The sequence below is a fragment of the Lacerta agilis genome, chromosome 7, assembly GCF_009819535.1.
Source record: "Lacerta agilis isolate rLacAgi1 chromosome 7, rLacAgi1.pri, whole genome shotgun sequence".
In the NCBI taxonomy this organism is placed as follows: Eukaryota; Metazoa; Chordata; class Lepidosauria; order Squamata; family Lacertidae; genus Lacerta; species Lacerta agilis.
This window is the reverse complement of record NC_046318.1, coordinates 64,666,660-64,692,245: the sequence shown is the minus strand read 5'-3', so window position 1 is coordinate 64,692,245 and position 25,586 is coordinate 64,666,660. Positions and strand designations below refer to the sequence as shown.

General features: G+C 42.8%; 1 protein-coding gene across 2 annotated transcripts; it reads left to right on the top strand.

Moving 5' to 3' along the window:
- The first annotated feature begins 2,086 nt into the window (after positions 1-2,086).
- On the top strand, positions 2,087-14,398 carry PABPC1 (poly(A) binding protein cytoplasmic 1). 2 transcript variants are annotated; one of them, XM_033155678.1, is made up of 15 exons: positions 2,087-2,426; positions 5,897-6,090; positions 6,188-6,303; positions 6,776-6,906; positions 8,053-8,147; positions 8,863-9,000; positions 9,399-9,494; positions 10,090-10,362; positions 10,642-10,732; positions 10,842-10,952; positions 11,143-11,297; positions 11,526-11,610; positions 12,396-12,526; positions 12,650-12,743; positions 13,968-14,398. In XM_033155678.1, the coding sequence occupies exons 1-14, from the start codon at positions 2,234-2,236 to the stop codon at positions 12,740-12,742; spliced, it is 1,902 nt and encodes a 633-aa protein (XP_033011569.1). In that variant the 5' UTR covers positions 2,087-2,233; the 3' UTR covers position 12,743; positions 13,968-14,398. The 2 variants fall into 2 exon arrangements, with proteins under 2 accessions (XP_033011569.1, XP_033011568.1); XM_033155677.1 differs by having other exon boundaries at positions 6,776-6,915.
- The last annotated feature ends 11,188 nt before the right edge of the window (positions 14,399-25,586 follow it).

Below are 25,586 nucleotides of genomic sequence, written 5' to 3'. Positions count from 1 at the left end.
CACATGCACACTTGTTAAGGATATGAGAAAGGGCCTTCTCAGCTACTGCTCCCAGATTGTGGAACTCCTCTCCAAGAGCCTAGGCTGGCCCCCTCTCTGTTTTTCTTTCACTAGCTGACAACGACTATTTTGTTTAGGACAGGCCTATGGCCACTAACAGGTTATTGTGGCAGAGTATTCTGAGCGTGGGTGATATACATTTCCTTTTTGGTTTATTTTTAAATGGTTTTAGGTGTTTGAATTCAGTGTTGTTTTAATAGGGAACTTATTTGTGTGTGCTTTTAAATATTTATATTGATCGATGTGCTTTTAGCTTTAATATGTCTAGTTTATAATTTCACGTTTTTTAATTCATGTTGTGAGCTATCTTGGGTCTTGTCCTGGGAGAAAGGCAGGATATTAAACAAACAAACAAACAAACAAACAAACAAACAAACAAATAAATAAGAGGTAACTCATCTCTTTTAAGAAAGTAGAATTATGCTGAAGCCAAACAGATCAAGGTTTGGTCAGCAGCTAGATGGGAGCTCTCCGTTTACTGTACCATATTGAATTGTTGGGATACAAATGTAATGAATAAACAGGTGTTCATCCAGTTTCTTATCCAGCCATAATGTCAGGATCCCATCACAAGCATCTGTCAGTGATGGTAAACTTCAGATGCACAGAATTTCCTACTTCAGGGCAGAAAGATTTGGAGCTGAAATTGGGGGTGGAGGGCAGAAACAACCACAGACCTGCCCTGTTCAACCCCCTGCAAGCAGGAATATGCACCTGTCCCATATGGAGATTGAACCTGCAACCTTTGTGCTATTAGCAGCGCACTTTAACCAACTGCGCTATCCTAGCATCTGTCAGTCTCAGAAGAGAATGGAGCAGTGTGCCTTTGTTGGGTAGGGCTATCCAAGAAATGGTATTTTCAACAGAACAGTCTGAAAATCTACTATTTTTTTGTTCTGGATTTTAACTGCTGCAAAGCCATTTTGGTAGCCAACCTTAGCAGAAAAGCTTAACTATGACAGCAACAAGGACAAATGATCGACATTTTAATGGTGGAAACAATGACAGTCTAAACTATTCAGAGTAAGATCCCCCCTCCTTGAGTTTACTTTTTTACCAGCAGCACAGTAAACAACCACCAGTTCTTCCCTCTCCCTATTAACTAAACAATTATTTCTTCTCTAAAGCTGTGTGAGCAGCTTTTTCTGTTAAAAAAAACACACCCATTTCTGCGCATGCGTTCATGAAACCTGACTGTCATGCGCCAGTCTGAAGCGTTCTTTACGAAAACGCTTGCTATTCGTAGACCTGTAATAGCCTGCCATTCCCCTTGCGCATGCGTCGTTTACAAAGGTTAATGGCCTGGTGTTTTTTTTAACCGCAAGGAAGCCAGCAGCGCATGCGCTCCTTTTTCCCTCCTTACCGCCGCTCTCCCCACCGCCACAATAGTCCTGTGATCTAGCCGCCTATTCTCTCTTGCGTCTTCCAACTGCCCATGCGCAACCTATTGCCCAACCCCGGGCACCTTTTCGTAAGCCATGGCGTCAGACGCAACCGCCACGCACTTCTGCTCCGCCCCTTTCCTCCTTCTCTTTTTCTCCCTTTTGTGTCGGCGCGTGCGCGCCGAGCCCTTTCAGTGCGTGGCGTGCTGTATGGTAGAGGCGGCTGGGGGCGGGGCTTCTATATATAGTGCGCGGCCGGGGCGGCGGCCTCCCCCTTGTCCCCCGGCCGCTGAAGGTGCTGTTGTGCGTAGTGTGTGTGCTCCGGCCTTCCCCGGGCACACCAGCTCCGCCGCACCATTTATTACTAAAAGAAAAAAAAACCTTTAAAAATCCAAAAAAATCTTAAAAGCCCGAAAAAACCATTAAAAAAAACCCCTCGACTACCACCCGCCCCTATCTGAAACCGGCCGGTTTGGTATAAAATAACCCGGTGAAGCGAAGCGAAGCGAAGTCCCAGACCCGGCGCAGCCGAGAGGAGACCCGCCCAAGCCACTACCAAGAGCAGCAGGAAGAAGAAAAAGAAGAGCCGCCGCCGCCGCCGCTTCCAGTAGTAGCAGCAGCAACAACCCGCTCCTGCTGCCGGCAGCAACGAGCGCTCGAGCGGCCCGCCAACCGTCGCCAACCGCCTCCGCGGAGCCGTTGAGTATCGAACCCGGCGGCCCGTCGCGGCCTCCTCGGCGCTCGCGAGTCTGCCCTGCCTCCTCGCCCCCCCTCCCCGTCCCCCCGCCAGCATGAACCCCAGCGCCCCCAGCTACCCGATGGCCTCGCTCTACGTGGGGGACCTGCACCCCGATGTCACCGAGGCCATGCTCTACGAGAAGTTCAGCCCCGCCGGGCCCATCCTCTCCATCCGCGTCTGCAGGGACATGATCACCCGGCGCTCCCTGGGCTACGCCTATGTCAACTTCCAGCAGCCTGCCGACGGTGAGGAATTGGGAAAAGGGGGGGGGGGGGGGACGGGGAGGGCAGAGAAGCTGCCATAGCTGGTCGGGCGATTGGTTCTCTTATCTTATTTTACCCCCACACTTTGAGGAGCGGGCACATGGGGAAGGAGCGGGTGGGACGGGGACACGTGCTAGGAGCGCCGGAGGGGGACGGCGGCGAGGCATTTCCAGGGACTTTCCAGGCGGAATCTGCCCTATCTTGGGGGTGGGGGCTTGGGAGTGGCTGCCCTCCCGGCCTCTGGCTTCCTGTTCCCGGAGCCATGTTCTCGCACCCCCACGAGGGCCGCCGCGCATTCCTCCCCTTCCGCTTCTCCCCGCCTCCTCCACGCGAGTCATCCCCGGAGCATCCATTTTACGGATTAAACGCGGCCCCTTCGGAGAGTCCTGGGCCTGCCTCGCGGCGGCGCTTCCCAATAAATATTTTCTCCCCGACCCCGCAAGGACTCGTCCTCCATGTGAAATTATCAAACATTTCTGTCCAGAGGGGGGAATAACGGGGGGGGGGGAAACACGCGCGAGGCCAGCTTCTGCCGCCGCTCGACCCCACCGCGTTGTCGGGGAGCCGGGAGAGGCCTCGTGGCGGGGAGGGGCCCCCGCGGCACCTGAACGGGAGGGAAAAAAGGAGGCCTCGTCATCGGCAGGGCCTGCTTTTTTGCCACGGGGCCTCCTTCCGCGAAAAGGCCTGGGTTGGCATCTCGGAACCGGCCCAAGTTTCTCGGATCACGAGGCAGGGCCCTTAAGTTGGCGCGGGTGGGGGGGGGGAGGGAGTCAGCGACCAGGGCGGGCCTGTCGCCTCGCTTCCGCCGGCTCAATGAGGAAGTCCGAGATGAGAGGCGTCTTGAAGGAAATTCCTCGATAATTTGGGCCTTAAATGGCGACGGAGGAACGGGCGCAAGTGGGTCGTGTGACCGCGCGAAATAAAACTAGGGCAAGCCACGCTTAATTATAAGTTTCTGAATTGGGCTGCTTGGTGCCCTTTGGTCGCGGGTACTAATTTATAAACCTTGCATGTAATGAAAAATCCATCAAATTGGTGTATTGGGGGGGGGAGTCGATTCCCCACAGACAGGACAGGAAGTTGCCAAAACCATCTCTCTTGCTGGCAAACAGGGTTTTAAGAGGCCAATATTGTTGACCATTCCTGGTTGATGAGGGGCAGGTGAGCATTTGCCCAGTCAAGACACCAGAAATGGGAAGGGAGTGGGGTCTTTGAGAAGCTCTTTCCTAAGCCCGTCTGCTAGTCTTACCTTAAGGCTGACACTTTGAGAGCAGGTGGCCTGCACTGATGTGTAGAGAAGAATGGTTTTTTTAATGTACCTTTGATGACTTGAACCAGTTTAGTTTCTATTAAATGTCAGACAGTTGTGATAATTTTCTGTGGACACATTGGTCCTACACCAAATAGTGTCTGTCTTGACAGCTTATTGCCAAGTTGCATTAGAGCTCTTATCTTTAAGTGAGAAGAATGGGAGCGTCTGCGTCCTTTGTTCCTAAGTTTATACACTTGACAAGAGTAAGCCAATTCACATACACATCTAAACTGACCAGGAGTGAGCTTACCTGTAGGTATTTTTCTCTAAGGTATTTTGCTATTTTTTTCTACCAGCTGCAGAATAATTTGACCTTTTCTCTGGTGGGTGATCCATTCAACCAGTTCTAGTAAATTCATTGTAAGAAGTATTCTACAGAGATGGAGCAGCATGTTTTGTCTTTGTGTAGACTCTAGTAAAAAATGACATTTGTAAATTCTTCAAGTGATGTGAAGAAGCATGTTTTCAATGACCAATATTTCTGAGTTCACAGAAAACTTGTTTAAGCAAAATAAACCTCCTTTGGAGGGGAGAGCTTTTCAACAATTTTCACTTTATTCCAACATAAATGCTAGAATGAACAAGAGTAGGACACTGTCTTTTGTGCTTTTTAATAATTTGCATAAGCATTCCAGTGGGGAGGAATTTTTACACTTTTATAGTGACTACACACTTAAAGCAGTGTTGCAAACAGGATCACAAGGAATAGCCACCCATGCTTTGCTCTTTGCTGAATTCTAGCTCCTTATCCCTTCATTGCAGATTATGTAGGCATAGAAAAGGGCTGTGTTACAGCAGTGCTGTGCTGAGCTAGCAGTTCACACAGTGCGATCTGTGCCTAGAGAGAGACAAGCAGAGCTGTTGTCTCAGTGCTGCTTTGTACAAAACAGATGACAGCCTTGGCTGGCTCCGATGTACAGAAAGCTTTGCAGAGCCATTACCTTTGCATCTCTCTCTCCACCATAGGAATAGTCAACGGTCAGAGCCTGGCTATTTTTTCCAGTGGGTTGTTAGCTGGGGCTTGCTATCTGAGTTGAAGATTCTGCCTCTTTACAGAGCAATAAGCTTCTTAGACAGAAATGCAAGTTTTAACTGGGAGTCTCCACTCAAGCTTTTTCAGTCTGCACAGGTATTTGGTGGTACTACTTGGCTCATTCAGATGCTTACCTAGAGACAGTTGATTTACAGGATCATATCCAGGAATCATGACATAGGATTTATGATTTACCGGTAACTGCTTGCAGTAATTGTGGAAGGTCAGTAAATACATGGAAATGGTTGTAACAGCATTGACTTCTACAGATAGCTCCTAAGGCTGCCAAAAGCTCCTGGTAATGCTTGAATGAGCTGCTGGGCAGAAAAGCAGCTTGGAAATGGTGGGTCTTTCCAGTTGTTTCATTGCTCTGAGCAGGGAAATGGGTGGGTAGGGAAGAAAGGTGCCACTTGGTTCATAGTGCCTAACCAGACATAGTTTTCCTGTTCAAGTGACAGTTTGCCCCTTCCTTGCCAGGTTAATTTCTGTGTTGGGTGGGGAGAGTCAATGCATGTGTCTGATATGCTTGTTGGCCCATAATACTCTTATCTCAGGAACATTCTCATGGGTAAGTCGAAACATTGAGCTTCCACTCTGAAAAGTGCAGCATCATTTGGGGCTGAGGGCTGAGGATTTCTTTGCTAACATCATTTTGGGACCATGCAACAGAACTGCAGAAAGCCTAGAGGCACAAGAATAGAAAAAGAGGTTTGATGGCTGTGTGTATGGGACTGTGCTAAAATAGTGCTGAAATTCACATTTGAAATACATTTAAAAGTGAAAGCTTGTGGGAGAGAGGTTCATTGTACAAACAAAAATCCTTGTACTAGCAAAACTACTTTACTGAATATTGCCCATTGTCTTCTCCTTGGAATGCTTACCCTGGGTCCAGTTTTTACCCCATTCATTGGAATTGCACTGCCTTTCCGGGACATCACAAATTAGAACAGTGTTTGATTTTGGTGGTGATCCAGAAGCCAAGATCAAACTAAATTTTGTAAGTGGGTGCAAAGACGTTAACAATTAATTTTCTTAGTGGTATCTATGTGATATTTGTGTTGCCTTAAAGATTTAAATAATTTTAACACTTACTAACTTCTTTTGCAGCTGAGAGAGCTTTAGATACTATGAATTTCGATGTCATTAAAGGCAAGCCAGTGCGTATCATGTGGTCTCAGCGTGATCCATCTCTACGTAAGAGTGGTGTTGGAAACATCTTCATTAAAAACTTGGATAAGTCAATTGATAATAAAGCTTTGTATGATACATTTTCTGCTTTTGGAAACATCCTCTCTTGTAAGGTGAGTTGAAAGGAAAAAGAACCTAGGACAGTGATTCAGCATTGAAATTAGCATAATTACATTCCAGTCATCTTACGTATCTTAATAATTTTCATAGGTTGTATGTGATGAAAATGGATCCAAAGGCTATGGGTTTGTACACTTTGAGACACAAGAAGCTGCAGAAAGAGCTATTGAAAAAATGAATGGAATGCTGCTTAATGATCGTAAAGTGTGAGTTTCCTTAATGCTTTATAAAAAATTTTAATGCTGAAATGAATTTAGAAGAGAGATTTTATCAATTATAACTTCTTGCTTCTAGTGTTTGTTCAGTAATTGGAAATATGTTCAGAAAACAAAAGGGAGGGAATTATTTCATTCATTGTACATGAACTGTGAGAGCGACAGTATGTCACAATTGGGGGCAGTCATAGCACATTGCCATGTTTTGAGTAGTATGGCTGCCCCATTCTGAACAATCTGTCTTCCATGACAGATAGAGAGGCTGGGAGTAGCTTACTCTGCTGTTTCCCTTACCGGGGGAATATTGCAGTGTGCTATGGCAGCAGCTCGCTTGCCAGGAGCTGACACAGGGTATGGGTAAGCACCAGGCTTTTACTATATAAAGTACCTCCTTAATAGAAAGAAAATAATGCCCTGAATCTTGTCAAATCTAAGCAGCTTTTCACCTTGCTTTTTTAACTAGGTTTGTTGGAAGGTTTAAATCTCGTAAAGAACGTGAAGCAGAGCTTGGGGCTCGTGCTAAGGAGTTCACTAATGTTTACATCAAGAATTTTGGAGAAGACATGGATGATGAGAGACTTAAGGAACTCTTTGGCAAGTTTGGTAATGTCACTTCCTTTTCATGTATTCGAAAATGATTTAGGACCTGGTGTGATCATAGTGCTTGCACCCAACTGCAGCTTGCCTACCCCAACTCCTGATAATAACCTGCTTTATACAGTCAGGCTATTATTAACCTTTTAGCTGTAGATGGCAGGAACTGAGACAGGCACCTTCTGCAATCGCTTGTGCCCTTTTACTCCCTTCTGGAGTGCAGATTCCTGCCATTGATTTCAACCTATATGAGTTAGGTTCGCAGCACTATTGATTGCCGTTGGAGCCAACCAGAGCTTCCACTTAAGGATTTGAAACCAAGGTTCCAAACTGACTTCAGATCCTTGGAAATCTGAAGGTCTTGGCAATGTAACGTAAGCTGGCTCTGATAAGGCCAAAGACAATAGTTTGCTCTCAAGAACAGAAGTATTAAGGGGAATATGTGTGATAACACAGCTGCTTATTTGTTGTCATCTTAACAATTGGTAAGTTAGCATTAAATAAAACAAGAAAAATCATTCCATTCTTCTACATTGAAAATAGCCAAGTGATTTAATGTAGGGCAGAATAAAATCTCTAATGTGTTTACTTTAATCTAGTATAATACCAAAAGCCAATTTACTGTTGGGTTAGTAATAATTGTAAATTATAGTCTGTTCAGTCCATGATTGCAGTGTTAATTTTCTTCAAGGAGTTAATATTGTAGCATGTCCAAGAAATTAAGGCATTCATTATAAAATGAGATCCACAAGGCCAACCAGAGTCTGACATGGCCATGTAATTTGTCAGACTACTAATTTATAACTAGTTGGGAAATTAGTCTCCCAAATGGGTTGCCTTGGCTACAAATGATTTTGCCAAGATTTAGTTAATAATTAGTGTGTTGTATATTGTACAGAGTGCATTCTTTCTAAACACAGGGTATTCATGTATCCTTACAAGTAGTCAGTTTACAAATATTCTAAGTAAAAAGTGTTGTCTGCTGAAAACAAGCCTTTTTAGAGAATTAATTTGAATCCGTGTTGGTCATTTGTGCTGTATTTTATTATTTAATGCTTTTATTATACACTGCCATGATATCTTTTAATGGTGTATATTAATATTATAAATAAAATGTAAAATAAATTAAATCTTTGTACTTTTTAGGGCCTGCCTTAAGTGTGAAAGTTATGACTGATGAGAGTGGGAAATCCAAAGGCTTTGGCTTTGTCAGTTTTGAAAGACACGAGGATGCTCAGAAAGTAAGTCTATACATTTTATAAGAATAAGTGTTGTGGGTGGTCACTAATTAATACTAATGGTTTTGGACACTCTTATTTAGTGTAACCGGATCTAAAACAGAATATGCCTAATTTTTATTTTTATATATCTTTATATTAATTGATTCTCTTAATAGATAGGTTTTCTAAAATACGTCTAATAGTGATCCAAGGAATATTAATCTGTCCTCTAAATCAAGCTAGGGAGCCTTTGACCAATGAACTAAATTTGGTCTGTCAAGTTTTTTCATTTGACTCATCAAACCTTTCCCAAACTGCCCATCTACCCCACACCTGATGTCAAATGTGATCCTGGTTGACCAATCTCCTCACTCATTTGGGTCAAATTTGGGCATTATGACATCAGATTATAGATATATAGTCCCACCCACCTGTCTCACAGGGTGAGTGAGATGCAGATCTGGCCTACTGAACCAAAACATCTCCCCAGTCCTGCTGTAAATCTGTTGCCAAGTTACTTCTTCATATAGTGTTCTTACAGTGTATTATTCCCTCTCATGTGCTAGGAAGATAGAAGCACACTGCCTCAACCTGTGCATTCCATCCACCTAGTTTATGTGTGTTTAGATTCCTTGTTTTTTTTACTTGCTCTAGCTTTTTGATTGGGGGACCTGACTTAATGCCATGTGGAATCAACTATGACAAACAAGTTAAAGTACCTTTTTTATTTGTGAAGGCTGTAGATGAGATGAACGGAAAGGAACTCAATGGAAAACAAATATATGTTGGTCGAGCTCAGAAAAAAGTAGAAAGACAAACAGAGCTGAAGCGCAAATTTGAACAAATGAAGCAGGACAGGATCACCAGATACCAGGTAGGATGCTAACTGAATATTTGGGGGAGGGGAGGTTTAGTGGTGGTGGTGGGGTTCTTTATATGGTATTTTTATGTTGTGAACTGCCCTGAAATCTACAGGTGAAGAGTGGTATACAAATTTAATACAGTGGTACCTCGGGTTGCGGACACAATCCATTCCGGGGTGCTGTTCGCACCTCGAAAAGTTCGCAACCTGAGCGGCGATATCGTGCTTCTGTGCATGCATGCATAGCGAAAGCCGGAAGTAAACACTTCCGGGTTTGCCGTGTTCGTAACCTGCGCCGTTCGCAACCCGCAGTGAACGCAACATGAGGTGCGACTAAATACAAAAAAAATACTATTTTCAATGGGTTATATGTTCTGCATACTGATCGCTTCAACTACTCAATATTTCAGGGTGTAAACCTTTATGTGAAAAACCTCGATGATGGAATTGATGATGAGCGCCTACGCAAAGAATTTTCACCATTTGGTACCATCACTAGTGCAAAGGTAAATGGCATTTTAATTAGCTGTTAGAGTGACTTGTAGGGCGAGTAACTGTCAATAATAATAATAATAATTTATTTGTACCCCGCAGTACAGTAGATAAAATAAATTCTATATCTATACATAGAGATTTGTCTGTAGCAGAACAAAATCTATGCTGTTAGATTTTCAAAAGCTGTTGAGTGGCTTTTATTTTAAAACTTAAGAGAAATGAAAGTAGAGCCAGGTTTCACTATTGTGAACAAAAAGGCACATTCTGTCTACAGGAGGCTTTTGATTATTCCACTGTGGAAAAGTGGGAAGTGAGTTTTGTTGATTCTTCCCTCCTCCTCTCAGCACCATCTTCTACACCTTAACCCTCCAAAGCAGGGGATTCTGAGGGGAAGGGGGAATCTGCAAAAGTTTCCTGAATTCTGCTGAGAGATGCATCCCCTGAATGAAAATTCCTAGGTATGCTTTTGGCAGCAAAAAGAAACGTTACACACGATTAATTAGTTAGATTATGTTCAATCACTATATTCTATTGCAGCTTGTGCAAATAACATTGTCCAGTGTTCTCTACATTGCATTTTTATGGTTGCATTTTTTATTTTTACAGGTTATGATGGAAGGGGGCCGCAGTAAAGGATTTGGGTTTGTCTGCTTTTCTTCACCAGAAGAAGCAACCAAAGCAGTCACAGAAATGAATGGTAGAATTGTGGCCACCAAACCACTTTATGTAGCCTTAGCCCAACGTAAAGAAGAACGCCAAGCTCACCTCACCAACCAGTACATGCAGAGAATGGCAAGTGTGAGAGCAGTGCCGAATCCAGTCATCAACCCGTACCAGCCAGCGCCTCCTTCAGGTTATGTCATGGCAGCTATTCCACAGGTATGATTTACATTATGTTCCCTATTACATTTACTCTTATATTTACTGAGTACAAACATGTACGGTTGCAATGGACTTGCTAGACACATGGTGTGTTTTAAATTAGCTTTGAGTGTGAAGATTTAAAAAGCCCAGATTATTATTATTATTCTTTAATAAATAATAATCAGGCATTTTAATTTGAATGGAATAACTGTTAATTTCCTTAAGCATTTTTTTCTGGTACAGCAAAGCACTGAAGCTGATGAATGAAACAAATACATTATTATTTTTTGACAGATGCAAAACCGTGCTGCATACTATCCTACTAGCCAAATTGCTCAGCTCAGACCAAGTCCTCGCTGGACTACTCAGGGTGCCAGACCTCATCGTAAGTGACTTGCTTTTCTTAGGGATTTGGGGGGTGTTTGGATTTGACCAAAGCTTGATTTGTGTTGGTTCAGAAATGCATACTTACCATGAATTAATTTCAAATGCAGCTTTCCAGAACATGCCAAGTGCCATCCGCCCAGCAGCTCCCAGACCACCATTCAGTACCATGAGGCCAGCTTCATCACAGGTTCCACGAGTAATGTCAACACAGCGTGTTGGTGAGTTCTGGAGATCAGTTATTTTAAGTATACTGGCTTGGTTTAGCTAATGCACGCTATTAATTGTCTGAAAATTTGAATGTATTGTGTATTTAAAAGACTGTCTTAAGCTAGACTGTGAAAGGTAGTCTGCTGAAACAGTTTGAATAGAATATGCTGCTTGGCCTGAAAAGAGTCTTTGTTTTCCCAGCAAACACATCAACACAAACAATGGGTCCACGTCCAGCTGCCGCTGCTGCTGCTGCTACTCCAGCCGTACGCACGGTTCCTCAGTACAAGTATGCGGCAGGTGTTCGCAATCCTCAGCAACACCTTAATACACAGCCCCAGGTTGCTATGCAGCAGGTAAGCGTAACAGTTACAGCAGCACTTTGGTATGGGGTCGGTTATATTAATAACATGAGCACTTGCAGAGTTGGACATGCCCTAGCCTATTGAAAACAATAGGGTTAGGTGGACTTGTATGGGGTTAGAAATAGTTTTTCTGAGTGACATTAATGCAAATGTAACTTGGAACATACTACACAAATTATGTTCTCCATTTTAATCCTGTTAAATCGTCTCAAATTCTAGCCTGCTGTCCATGTCCAAGGTCAGGAACCTTTGACTGCTTCCATGTTGGCTTCTGCCCCTCCACAGGAACAAAAGCAGATGTTGGGTAAGTCCATATTTGGCAGAGAGGTGGGGCTCATGTGGTAAGAGTTGGGGTGTCCATGCATGGGGGAGGGCAGATAGCAGCAGCACCATTTGGCATGTTTTCCTGAGAAGTCCAAAAAGTTAGGGCTGAGTCCAATGACCCGTGAGTGCTGGGGAAGTGGTTGCTGCTGCTTCCTCCAAATAGTTGTGCAGTAGCACACGCAGTGATAGGTGGGCTGTGCAGCAGTTCTTATTTTTCCTCTTCTGCACAATCAGAAATCATCTTTGGTTATAGCTTTGTTTTTCTTATATATTTACCCCAGTGTAGTGCGCTTTTGGATCCAACCCTACAGGGCCAGGATTTCTAGAAATGTGGCTCCCACTGGGATTGCTTAGGAAAAGTGGGTCTACTACTGAGGGCCCAGTTAACTCTGAAGGGAAGTTGTGCAGAGAAAAGAGGGTATTGAGGATCCAGGGGGGTGGAGAAAGAATAAATCTGAAGAGTTTAGAATCTGGGTGAGCAAACTGCCTGAGTGTGTTAGGGTATAATTGGAGAAAGGGATGTGATTTCATAACCTTACAAATTATGAAGCAATGTCTGCTTGCTAATTATTACAGTTTTTCAGTTCTAGTAACTTAAGTGGGTTTATTCTTTAAAAAAAACTTCTGCTATTCAGCTAAAGGGGTAAAAAATATTGATATGTAGATGGCTAATGTATTTATTTTGAGGCATGTTAAAAGAAAATCTATTTGGAATGGTATTAAGAGGCAAATATAAACCTTGCAAACTTTTCAACTGTTTTCTAGGAGAACGTCTTTTCCCTCTTATTCACGCCATGCACCCTACTCTGGCGGGTAAAATCACTGGTATGTTGTTGGAGATTGACAATTCTGAACTCCTCCATATGCTTGAGTCTCCTGAATCTCTTCGTTCGAAGGTAGGTGGATTCTTTTGTCAATGGTATTTTTTCCTTTAAGTGCTTTTCTTTTAAGTACAGCTTATCTGTTAAACTAGCTTGCCTTTATAACAATGTTTATAACATTGTTTTCATCTTAACTAGGTTGATGAAGCTGTAGCCGTACTGCAAGCCCACCAAGCTAAAGAAGCTGCTCAAAAAGCAGTTAACAATCCAGCAGGTGTTCCAAGTGTCTAATGTAAGTATTCTGGAAAAAACGGCTTCAAATGCAGGCATAGATGCACCTGTGTGTGTGAAATAAATCTTATGTCTGGGGAGGATGACAAGCTATAGGTGATGTACCAAAGTTCTGCTCACAGTGATTCCTATTTAATGTTCGTTGGTACTGGAGCATCATAATTACTAACAGTCCCACCTCTGTTGCAGAGATTGTCATGCTGGACTGTGGGTTGATGCTTTCCTTAACTTGCAGTGTGTGCCCTTAAATACATTACTACCGTATCCCCTGTCTGAATCCTACACAACCATGAATGAAGATTTCAGTTTCACAGTGTGGGGAAGCATTTATTGTCAGGGAGTACAGTTTTTTTTAAAATTAGATATTGTAGATCAGAGGTTACCAATTAGGTAAGTACTGCAAACCCCCATGTTTTTCAAAAGCCAAGACATGGACCCCCTACTTTTGAAAACCTTGATATCTCTGTGGTAGTTTTTATTATGGTGCCACCATACCCTCCAACATGTCCCAGTACAAATCTGGGTTGCATGTCTTCCAGGCTGCGCTTGTACGCAAGTCACATGACCCATGTGAGTATGGTACCCCAAAACATGTAGCTTTGGGTGCTGTGATCTCACATGAGACATGTGTCTGGCCATGATCTTGCATGTTTTTGGACACAGTCCCTCTAAAATGGGATGTCCTGGATAGTTAGGGGGTCCATGGCACATATCCGTCAAGTGGGTTCTGTGGACCGCAGGAGGGAACCACTGTTCTAGATCAAAGATTAGTATTCAACTTGCATTTATTTTTAACCAAAACTAGGGCTATCCATGATAGTCGTAAGGACTGGTAACTTAGCAAATGGAAAAGATGTTAGCTGAATTTTTGCCCTTGTGCAGCGTTACTGACTATAGGTTGGGTGATATCCACACTGAATGTAAACCACTAAAATCCATGAACCTTAAGTTTGTTGATTTCAGAACTAAAGGAATGTATTTCGATGGTTTTTCATATCTTTTGTCCAAGTAACTTTGGTGCAATTCTAATGCAAGATTTCTGTGGGCTGACACAGTTAGTTCCCTCTTGATAAAAAGATTAAGCAGGCTCATGGCATGTTCCCATATTAAACCTGATCCTGGTCAGAGTATGCTGTTTGGTTTTAGTAATATTTAATATAATACAAATCTGTTTTTCTAAAGGAAATATATTTCAGTAATAATATTTTAATTCTTTTGGTTACAGAAGATCTGGGACTACGCATTATAATTTCGCTTCACCGAAGAAAAATATCTAAACATGGAAAAACTACTAAATATTGAGAAAAACATTGCAAAATATAAAATAAATAAAAAAAGGAAAGGAAACTTTGAAGCTTATGTACACAACAAAAGCCAGGACTAGCAAAACTGTTGGTCCTAGATTACCTATTGATTTAAAATACAAAAAAATAGCAAAAGTTAAAAAAACAAATTAATGTTTTATAAACCCAGGAAAAGAATTTTCAGCACAGTACAAAAATTTAAAGCATTCCTTTCTTTAATTTTGTAATTTACTGTGGAAAACGCTCAGAATATCACTACTGTTGTAGTTAACAGTAGGAATTGATAGCTGAGCAAAGAACCATAATTTGGATTATAAAATTCTTGCTTTAATAAAAATTCCTTAAACACTGATCTAATTGCCATTTTATTTCTGTGCTTCTAATGAGATGTCAACAATAGAGTTTGGGTGTAGATATACAGCAAATTCAGTTGTGGATGAGATTAACCTACATTGAGCCACCTGTTAATGGGGTATCTGTAAGCACTAAAATGGATGAACAACTGGATTCATCTCTATTGTAGTTTAAAATTCTTGCCAGCATTTCCTAGAGCTGAATATGCAAAGTTTTTTTATTGTAGTGAAATTTAAATAGAAGTAATGCGTTGGTATGTATCTTTCTGTTGAGCTGGGCGCAAAATGAAGTTAAGTAAATATGAGTAGGTTTGAATTAAGCTTGGAAATCAAAATAGATAATTTTAATGGTACATTCAAAGGCCTAACAAAAAGGAGCAGAGTAGATTTGGGGAGTAGGCAGACAAGATATGTTAACAATCAGTAATGGAGTGAATAGAACCGTGCTTGCGTTTTGTTGCAAATCAGCATGGTCCAGCTTCTCATATATTACTATTAGGTATGCAGTTTACATGTATGCTTCAGGACCCACATGCAATCCTGATACTCAGTTCTAGGGATCTTTTGATAGAGAACGACACACCAGTGTTCCATCACCTATAGAATTAATAGGCAGCAGAAATGAGAAGGGAATTAACCTTATTGTCTCAAAAGGGAAGCAGCACATTTACTAAAAAAAATTAAGCAATAAAACAGCACACTAAATATAGTCTGATCTTAGCAGTGTAAAGCCAGTACAAGTAATTATTAGAAGCGTTCCTAGGAACACGTGGGGAAAAACAATGTGGTCAGGGAAAGGGAGTGGAATTGAATGCGGTCGAAGGAGGTTTGGCTGAAGGGCAGAAAGTGGCATTGCAAGAGAAAAATGGATGCTGATAAGAACTGGTTGCTTTTAAAAAGAATTCAGAGTTTGAGGTGTAAGATATTGGCATAAGGCAGGCATGGCCAAACTTGGCCCTCCAGGTGTTTTGGGACTACAATTCCCATCATCCCTGATCACTGGTCCCGTTGTAGTCCCAAAACATCTGGAGGGCCAAGTTTGGCCATGCCTGGCATAGGGAGTTAAAATGCTGACAATTCTGAATCACTGCTAGGAAGCTTGGAGTTTTCTCTGCCCTTCGCTTGCAGATATATCTTTACAATGCAAGCTGAGTTGCAACCCAACTCTTGTAAAATAAGCAAGGTATGGTTAGTGGGCTTTGGGGAAAGTTTTTAGCTGAAAATCAAGACAGGTGGAAACTTTGGGGCAATGGCTGAAAGTAGTGAGGTTAGGGAGATGTGAGATTTTGAGGTGAGAGAACAGGAATAAATGAGCACAACAAGGAGAAGAAAATGAGTCTCCCCAAGAAAGAAGGACCTCTGATTCAGTGTCAACAAATTGTGGATGTTGGACAGCTGGACCTGAGAGCAAGTGTAATACAGTAAGCCTGTAACTTGCACACATTCAGCTTTATGCGCTTGCCCCCCCCCAAAAAAAAGGTGTTTGGGGGGAACCTTGGTTTCAATGGTGGGTGGGACAGCCAGTGTGTTTTGACCATATGCAATTTTGGCTTTAGGTGTGATCCCTGGAACATAACCCACGCATAATTTGGGGGCTTACTGTACCGTATTCTGCAAGGCTGGGGTTGAGTGTTGGAGGTGAGAGTACCTATTGAACAAGAAAGGGGAGGAGCTTACAGGAAAGTTCATTGGTACAGATGAGATATTTTTGATACCTGAAACTAGTGCTATCTGTTAGTCGTTTAAAACAACCCAACCCTGATGACTAATGGAGGATGAGGAAGGAGTGATGTTTGGTGACCCTATTATGTGCTGTTCCCAAAGGAGTGTGACTTGAAGGATTTCCAGGGGTGGGGGGAGAGAGACAGGATTCATTTGGCTCCCAGGCCTGAGCTTCGCTACCAGTGTTCTAAATGGGTCACCATTGACATAAAAGTGCAGTCCTGCACGTGACTGACCTCTACAGACATTAGTTGCTACCACATGCCCAGATGGTTTTTCTGACCCACCACCTCAATTTTCAATGTTCAGAAGTGAGTTCCATGCTGAAATATCCAAAGTGACACCATCCATGCCTAAGAGGGAGATATCAATAGGTTTGGGAGGGAGGTCCAAAGGTTTGCAGATTAATAGGGGACCCTGCCAAAAAAAGAGCCCAGTGATGGCTGGAGCATGTGTGTTGGACGTGGGGAGGAATACAAAAGGGCTGCTCATTTCAGCAGCACAGTATGTAGTTAGTAGATTGAGAAGAAATTATATAGCACTTAAACCTAAAATGGACTTCTAAGTGTTTACAGGGATAAAAACCATTTACACAAACATTACAATATAAATGTCCATAATTAAAATATACAGGATAAGTGCATGCTCTTAGAATTCTAGACAGTAGGCGTGGACATTTTATCCTTCAACAATGGCTAGCAATGCCATCGATGCAGACCATGTTTGTTAGGAAGCAATCCCCATTGAGTTCAAATGGACAACTCTCAGGTAAGTATATATATTTTGAACTGGAGACTGGGAGCATCTCAAAATGACCTTCAAGATTGAAATCAACTGTAAGGGAAAGGATTAAGTCAATCCCCCTTCAATTCCTGCTCAAACTTGCCCTCTTGAGGCTGCATTTCACAGCAATAAAAATTTGCTGCTTTGTTGCACGCATTTGTAAGTACAGTCGTACCTTGGAAGTTGAACGGAATCCGTTCCGAAAGTCCGATTTCCAAAACATTCAACTTCCAATGCACAGCTTCTGATTGGCTACGTGAGCCAATCTATTAGACTGGAAAGAGAAGTTGCTGAATTGCAACTAATTACCAAACTTAAAACCATGGAGAGACCTGGTCTGAACAAAGACATTGGATTCTTACCTCATTATACATGACAAAGCTATCTTTAGCCATCTCACCCCTTGCCTTTTCCTGTAAGACCAATTGCAGTCGTTAACAGGTTTTCCACATCTATCAGCCAATCGCCCATTCCCACCACCCTTCTGAGTAATACCCCTCCCCACTCTCTCACTATATATAAGGGTCTGGTGACTTCTGTTTCAGTGTATCTGAAGAAGTGTGCATGCACACGAAAGCTCATACCAAGAACAAACTCAGTTGGTCTCTAAGGTTCTAACTGGAAAGAATTTTCTATTTTGTTTCGACTATGGCAGACTAACACAGCTACCTGCCTGTAACTTACAATTTCGAGTTCGATCCATTTTGCTGTAGGGTTCTATCCTGCGTCTTTTCCCCCTGTGTATATATTGACATCTGAATGAGTACAATTACTGTTTTAGAGCAAGCTCAGGATCAGGATTCCATTTGGACACAAGCTATAGAGAAGGGACTATAGGTGAGACGGGCTATAGGTGAGGGATGCGGGTGGCGCTGTGGGTTAAACCACAGAGCCTAGGGCTTGCTGATCAGAAGGTCTGCGGTTTGAATCCCTGCGACAGGGTGAGCTCCCGTTGCTCGGCCCCAGCTCCTGCCCACCTAGCAATTTGAAAGCATGTCAAAATGCAAATAGATAAATAGGTGCCGCTCCAAGCAGGAAGGTAAACAGTGTTTCCGTGCACTGCTCTGGTTCACCAGAAGCAGCTTAGTCATGCTGGCCACATGACACACAAGCTGTACGCCGGCTCCCTCGGCCAGTAACGCAAGATGAGCGCCGCAACCCCAGAGTTGGACACGACTGGACCTAATGGTCAGGGGTCCCTTTACCTTTACTATAGAGAACTGTAGGGAGTAGAATGTTGCAGTTAAACCCTGGGTTTTTGGCTTGTGCTGTAAAAGCCAACCCCAGTTAGAGGTGAATGCCACTCTGGGTCTGTACCCACCCCCCTTCCCAGTGCCCTGCAAATAAAATAAGGCTGCTTTTCGGGTGAACCTTCAATGTTTTCTAGATCAGTTTGCAGAGCTTGGGTAAACTATGGATATGAGATTGTTTCCTAGCTTAAGAGTAGCTGACTCACAGTATTCTTGTAAGTCATTTGTATGTCAAGGAACAAGGATGCTGATCAAGCCTTCAGAATAATTCCTTGGAATTAGTCACATGAACACAATGTAGTGCAAATTTGAAGGTCCCAAAGGTTGGCACACAGCACCTTGTGCGAGAGTATATGCCACTGGGTGGTGCTATCCCAGAAATTTCCATATAGAAGGTGTACTTGGGATTTTTAAAAAAATATAACTGCTGCTTTGTCACCTGTATGCTTCTACACTTGAGATGTGCTTTTTAATTTATAGCACAGAACTATCCTGAGCTGTCAGGAATTCAGAAACTCCTTGGCGAGGTTTGCCTACACATGAAACTTGCTCAATTTTGAATCTGTCTGAGCTGAGTTCATTTCATATTCTTGCACTGTTGTATGACATGGGTGGTTCACACTAAGCAATGGGTATCTTTGTGGTTTTCCTTTCTCCTTTGTTTCCTCCCATCACCAAGGTGTGAGAATGCTGAGGTGAGAAAGAATTATGTAGCCTTGCTTGTTGCAAGTAGAAATCAGACTTTGAGGCCAATGGATGTGGTTTGGCAGGGAGTTCAGATAAGAAAATGTGCCAAGACTTGGCCCTTGGGCTGGCTGGGAGCCGTGCATAATTTGCAGGACAGATTGCTCGATCCAAAGAATGGAGTATAAGGAAAATAGCCAGCGATAGTAATCTACAAATGCTTGTGTAAGCAATAGTAGAATAGTTGATGCAATGTTGGAGTAGGCAAGCTCTGGCAGCTCTCATGTTTCCCCTTGCACATGCTTTCAGAAATGCAATAATATATTTTGGATTTAGGCTGTGCACACACTATATATTTAAAGTGCATTCTTTGCCTCTAAAAATTCTGATCATTGTTGTTTGCAGGGAGCTTGCAATTCTGTGAGGAGTAAACTACAACGCCCAGAATTCATTGAGGGAAATGTGTGTGTGTACACCACCTTAGTTTCCCTTTTCTCCAATTATAACTTAGGATTTTGAAACAGGAGAGGATGGACTTACAATGTAAAGGTGGGGAAATTTTCTAAAGGTTTTAAGTTTAAAGCCGACAGGAAAGGGGAAAGAAACAACAAAGGGGGATGTTTGAAGAACTAAGACACATTTTTAAAGATAATAGTTTTGAATTCTACTTGGAGGTCCAGCAAACCATAATTTGCTTTGCAGCTTTTTAAAAATTATGTCCTATTCATGTCCCATCATCTCTGCAGTCACATACAGTATATGGGTTCTTGGCTTGCACCCCAGTGTAGATGCTGTTTATTGGCACATCGCATTGCAAAAGCAATGAATGCACATTAAGATGAATGATAGAAACATAGAATTTTAGAGTTGGAAGAGACCCTGAGGATCATCTAGTCCAGCCCCCTGCAATGCAGGAATATGCAGCTGCCCCATATGGGGATCGAACTCTCAACATTTGCATTATCAGCACCATGCTGTAACTAACGAGATGCATTTTCAGTTGCTGTGCATTCAGTGAGGCTTCTGATTCACCTCTGAAGTCCTTCACCATTCAAGGTGGTGTTGCCCTTTCTACTTTAAAGAATCTTTTGCACGAGGGAGAAATTGGGTTCAGAAGTCCACGCAAGGACATGCAATTCTCCATGCACAACCCTCTTCTTACTAAACTCCTAGTCAAGGAAGTGTGAGAGAGAACATGTTACCTTACATCAGCAACCCTTCTCTGGCAGCATGTGAGTCCATGCTGGTGCGGGGGCCGGTCTTTTTAAATAAGAGATTTGTTGCATATAACAGGAGTTCTTCCTCCATGTATCCGTCCTTTCCTCTGGTTTGGTACCTACTGTGGTACGGCAGAATGCTCACTTTACAAACATAATTATGTTGATGTATCAGCCTCACGTTCATTTAATTTTTTTTTCTCTGTTACAACAGTAAACTTCAACAAACGGAACATTTGTGTTCTCGCATTCACAATATCAAACCAAGACAACCTTGCATTCATTAAGGTTTTCTCCTTGTCTACGAATGTCTTGTTTTTTGCACAGAGCTTGTGAAAAATCTGCTGCAGCTCCCTTCACTGCTGCTTGTGTGTAACAGTCAGCATTTTCTTTTCTGCGTGTTATCCTGCTTGCTCAGCGGTTCTCTTCTGTCTCGTGTCTTACTAACGTACATTTCATTCCTAAGTAAAAACTTGTGCCTAAATTTGCTTATTTCCTCCTTCCCATTTTACTTTGTCATCTAACACTGTAACCCTGAAGGTAGGCTCTTAAAAATAAAAATAAAAATCATCTGGGAACCTTTTTCAGGCTGAAGAGTGGGATACATCTTTAAATAAATAGATTTCCTAAGGTTCATATTAGCCCAGCTGGAAGAGAGCTGACTCACTTGCTAGTATGTGCACTTACACCAATTATGCTTGCTTTACTAGTCATCCAGTCCTTTGACCACGGTGCATAATTTTTAAGAGAGATGCTAGAGTTAAACCATACCTGGAAGTTTCATTTGCATACAGTGGAGGCCGGTCCACTGGGGCAAGTGGGGCACTGCCCCGCCAACCTCAGTCTGGATTCAGCCATCTTACTTGCAGTCTTGGGGGGGGGGTCTGTTTGTCACTGGCTCTGGCTCCACCCATTGTTGGTCTTCCAGCTTTCTGCCCTAACAGTGCCATTGGGCGCACCAGCCCACAACTGCATGCATAATTTGGAAGCTCTTCTCCCTAATCCCATATATCCTGGATTAATCCTTGTTCTTTATAAAACAGCTCTGTGTCTACACACTCAGAAGCACTGAGAGGTTCTGTTTCCCACCTCCTTGCCCACTCCACAAATTGTGAAATGGTTTCAGATAATCGAAAGCTGTGCTGAAAATAAACTAGCATTAGTTTATCAGTCTCATTTTACAACCTGCTGGGCATTTCTTCCATGTACTAAAGGGATGGGGAAATGTAGCCAACTCAAATTAAACTGGCTGAACAATGATAATTTAAGAGCTCTGTTCAGAAATAGGGAGCTGCATCAGACTGAAGGATGTCATTGTAATTAGAGAACAACACACTCTTAACTCCGTTACAGTGGTACACTGCGGCAAAAAAAACCAAGAGTAACAAAATCTATCTGAAATTTGCGCCAAGGAAGTTTCATTCAAAAACCCTAACAAATGATGCATACAGTACTTCTCATATAGAATCATAGAATTGGAAGGGACTGTAGCATTGAAAGGGACCACAAGGGCCTTCTAATCTAGCCTTATTTTACATTGTTTGTTAATAAAGTATGTCTGCCACCATATAATAAAATATCAGGGTGGTGTTCAACAATAAAATGTAAAGCACCATTAAAAATAATGCAATGTTGCTTTTTTCATTCAGATAGCTGCACTATCTGGTCCAATTGGACCCTGGCAGTTAGAAATCCTGCTGAGTTTCTCTCTAATTATGGCAGTTTCACCAGGAATTCCTCGTAAACTTGGAAGCCTATCTGCTGAGCCTCTTGCATTCTGCATTTCTTTTGTCTGCATGGAACTGCAGCATATACACAGACCTAAGCAGAGGAATTAACTAAGTACTATTTACTCTTGTTCCAGTGTGCTCCCACTAGAGGGGTCTGAAGCCATGTGGCAGAGTTGGGTACTATGATGCTCTGTAAGAGGCAACCCTTCTGCTGCCTTCCCAACGGCAGGGAAGGAGGTAGAAGGCCGTGGCAGGATGCTAGAGCCCTCCCACCCCATTCCCAAAGCTGGAAAAGCACTAACTAGGCTTTGGAAAGGAGGTGGAAGACCTCTAGGACCCTGTCAGAGCCCGTCTCCTTCCCAAAGCTCTACACTTCCTGGGCTTTGAAATGGTACTGCCTCAGCACAGCACTCAGTACATGTGCACCAGTCGCCCAGCCCTATATCCACCCTATTATCTACCTCTGGGTTAGCCGCAATGCAGTTTCTTAAGACACACTGTTGTTTGATGTGCCCCTCCTCAAACCAGCTTCCATCTGATTTGAAAATGTCAGCCACGTTCACTGCAGTTTGGCTGAGGTGTATACATATGAGGTAGCCACTGCGCATGTGCAGATCACGGCTGCATGAACAGAAGTTGCTTTGGGGGTGGGTTCAGGTTTGGGAAAAGCAAATGGGTAATATGCACCAGGCGAAGACATTCCCAACCCCTCTTTGGTGTGTACAGCAACATGCAAATGCCACTCGATACTTGAGTGGAGGGAAATGACCTTGCTGTGTTTCAAACCGCTAATGTGCATAGCCTAACAAGTAAAGAAGAAGGAGACATCTCTGATGCTACCAGGCTGAATGTAGTTTAAAATTCAGAAAGAAATACAGAATTTTAGAGGAAGGATTTTTTTCAATACTTACAAGGTGAGAGCAAAAAAAAAAAGCATGTCCTAACAATGCCTGTGTGATTGGCATTGTACCCCGTTGTTGTTGTTGTTGTTCAGTCGTTCAGTCGTGTCCGACTCTTCGTGACCCCATGGACCAGAGCACGCCAGGCACACCTATCCTTCACTGCCTCTCGCAGTTTGGCCAAACTCATGTTAGTAGCTTCGAGAACACTGTCCAACCATCTCATCCTCTGTCGCCCCCTTCTCCTTGTGCCCTCCATCTTTCCCAACATCAGGGTCTTTTCTAGGGAGTCTTCTCTTCTCATGAGGTGGCCAAAGTACTGGAGCCTCAACTTCAGGATCTGTCCTTCTAGTGAGCACTCAGGGCTGATTTCTTTGAGAATGGATAGGTTTGATCGTCTTGCAGTCCATGGGACTCTCAAGAGTCTCCTCCAGCACCATAATTCAAAAGCATCAATTCTTCGGCGATCAGCCTTCTTTATGGTCCAGCTCTCACTTCCGTACATTACTACTGGGAAAACCATAGCTTTAACTATATGGACCTTTGTCGGCAAGGTGATGTCTTTGCTTTTTAAGATGCTGTCTAGGTTTGTCATTGCTTTTCTCCCAAGAAGCAGGCGTCTTCTAATTTCGTGACTGCTGTCACCATCTGCAGTGATCATGGAACCCAAGAAAGTGAAATCTCTCACTGCCTCCATTTCTTCCCCTTCTATTTGCCAGGAGGTGATGGGACCAGTGGCCATGATCTTAGTTTTTTTGATGTTGAGCTTCAGACCATATTTTGTACCCCACTGTACATCAAATAGAGATCAAACCCGGACAGGCAATGAGGGTGTGTACAACATCCAACAACTCACTCACTCACTATATATATATATATCACAAAATTGCACTGCCTGCTTGGACAAGTAATGGAATGTGGTTAAGCAAGAGGGGAAGAGTCTTACATCCTTCCTAATCACAAACAATGGCCTAAGCTATATTTACAAAGTCTCAGGGATGCCACTCCTGCAACCACAATCCATGTTACAATTAATAAATATGATGGACATGTACTGCAGCTGGTGAGGGGTTCAATGGTTGTGTTTTACAGGCCTTTAACAACCACCTTACACAGAAATTAAAATGGTCACTTCATCCACTATGGATGCTTGGGACAACAACAACATGTTCAGGACAGCAGACAGAAGAATATATGGTGGAAGAACATCCAATTCAGAAAAAAAGTTAAAACAACAGAAATGTATGCAGGGAAGTGGTTTATTAGGCCAAATGTATGTTGATAAAGTGTCTTCAGGCGTGAAACAAAATGTTAGATGGAAGAAGAATCAATATCCAGCTGAAAATAGGATACAGAAAGCACACTGGTGTCAGTCTACAATTTTGTCTCATGCTTCCCCTGAAGAAGTCCTTTGTCAAGATGTGTTGGGCATAATAAACCACCTTCCTGTGTACCAGAGTCTCAACTCTCTGTTTTTGTTCCCTTGCTGAATTTCCGTCATGCAGCTTTTAAAGACTCAGGAACAAAAGGTGATAACCTTACTATCTATATAATCTAAATGAGCCCAGGAATGTAGGAAACTGTCTTATACTGACACAGACTGTTATTGGTCCATGCACCTCATTACTAGTTTCTCAGAAGTCAAGGCTGACCCAGGACATTTTACTGCCCAAGGGAAACTTTGCTGTGGGACTCCAATTCTCATCAGTCCAAGTCTACCTGGTCAGGGATGATGAAACTTATATTCTAAAATATCTGGATGGTCACAGGTTCCATGCCCAAAGCTGGAGTGTTACATGAGAGAGAACAGCAATTCTCAGCATAAAATCCCCCCTCAGCCATGAAGCTCTCTGGGTGTCCTTTGAAAAAGAAAATTCCCCCAGGACTTTATTATGAAGTTAAAATAACAGTTCAGTAAGAAAATGAAATGGTACTTCCCCCCTTTATTTTATCTCATATTTTTCTCTGCTTGTCCTTGTGCCAGTCACTGAGTGCTTTCAGACAACTTGTTTACTGCACATTCATCCTTGTGTGCAGAGAGATTAGATGATGATGTTGGCTGTTTAATGACCATTCATGCAGATTTGGTCGCGGGGGTCAATAGATGATGTTGCATCAAAGCAAGCGCTAATCCACACTTCCCAGTGCAATTTCCCATTGCTTTCATTGCAAAAAAGTCCAATTTTGGTGGTGGTGGGAGCGAGCAGGTTTGTTGTGCAAGACCTTTTCCCAGCCCAATTTGTGTGTCCTAAACTTGCTGGTATCTGATTGAATTCCACCCAGACAGTTTTGAAGCACCCACTGTTTCACTACTGAAGCTGCCGCAGACACAAGGCTGTTGTTGTGAGGATAAAATGGAGGGGGCAGAACCATAGTGTAATGCCTTGAGCAGGTTCTGTCCCCGCATGGGACTCCTGCATTGAACTAGATGATAGTCAGTGTCCCTTCCAATTCTTTGATTTTATGAGCAACTCACAGGGCCGGATTAAGACCTTTAGAAGCCCATAGCACTTAAAAGATTTTGATGCCCCCATGTAGATCTAATTCAAAATATAAACAATAATAAACCGTAAAATATTGTCTTCTGCAATCACTTTATAAAGTTCAGCACGACTGAATCTTTTTGCATTTTTTGCTGCACTATGATGCACATATTGTGGGAGCCTTTTTCTGTGGAACCTGTTCAGCTGCACCACATGGTGTGTGGAAATTTTCCAGCAATATTGTGCCCCCTTCCCTTGATGCCTTTAGCATGTGCTTCATTATTTTGCTTAATGCTGTGGTTCCCAATGTGGGGCACATGCACCACAGGGGGGCAAATTGATTTTTTTTGGGGGGGGCAATTCGAGAATTGAGTTATTAACAGTTAATGGCCTTTTAGGCTTCCTCCACGTGAACTATT

Excerpts from the sequence above, each read along its gene's own strand:
- PABPC1 (XM_033155677.1), top strand. The coding sequence starts at position 2,234 with ATGAACCCCAGCGCCCCCAGCTACCCGATGGCCTCGCTCTACGTGGGG. Across the intron at positions 10,953-11,142 it reads AATGTCAACACAGCGTGTTG|CAAACACATCAACACAAACA; the intron begins GTGAGTTCTGGA and ends TTGTTTTCCCAG. Across the intron at positions 12,527-12,649 it reads CTGAATCTCTTCGTTCGAAG|GTTGATGAAGCTGTAGCCGT; the intron begins GTAGGTGGATTC and ends CATCTTAACTAG.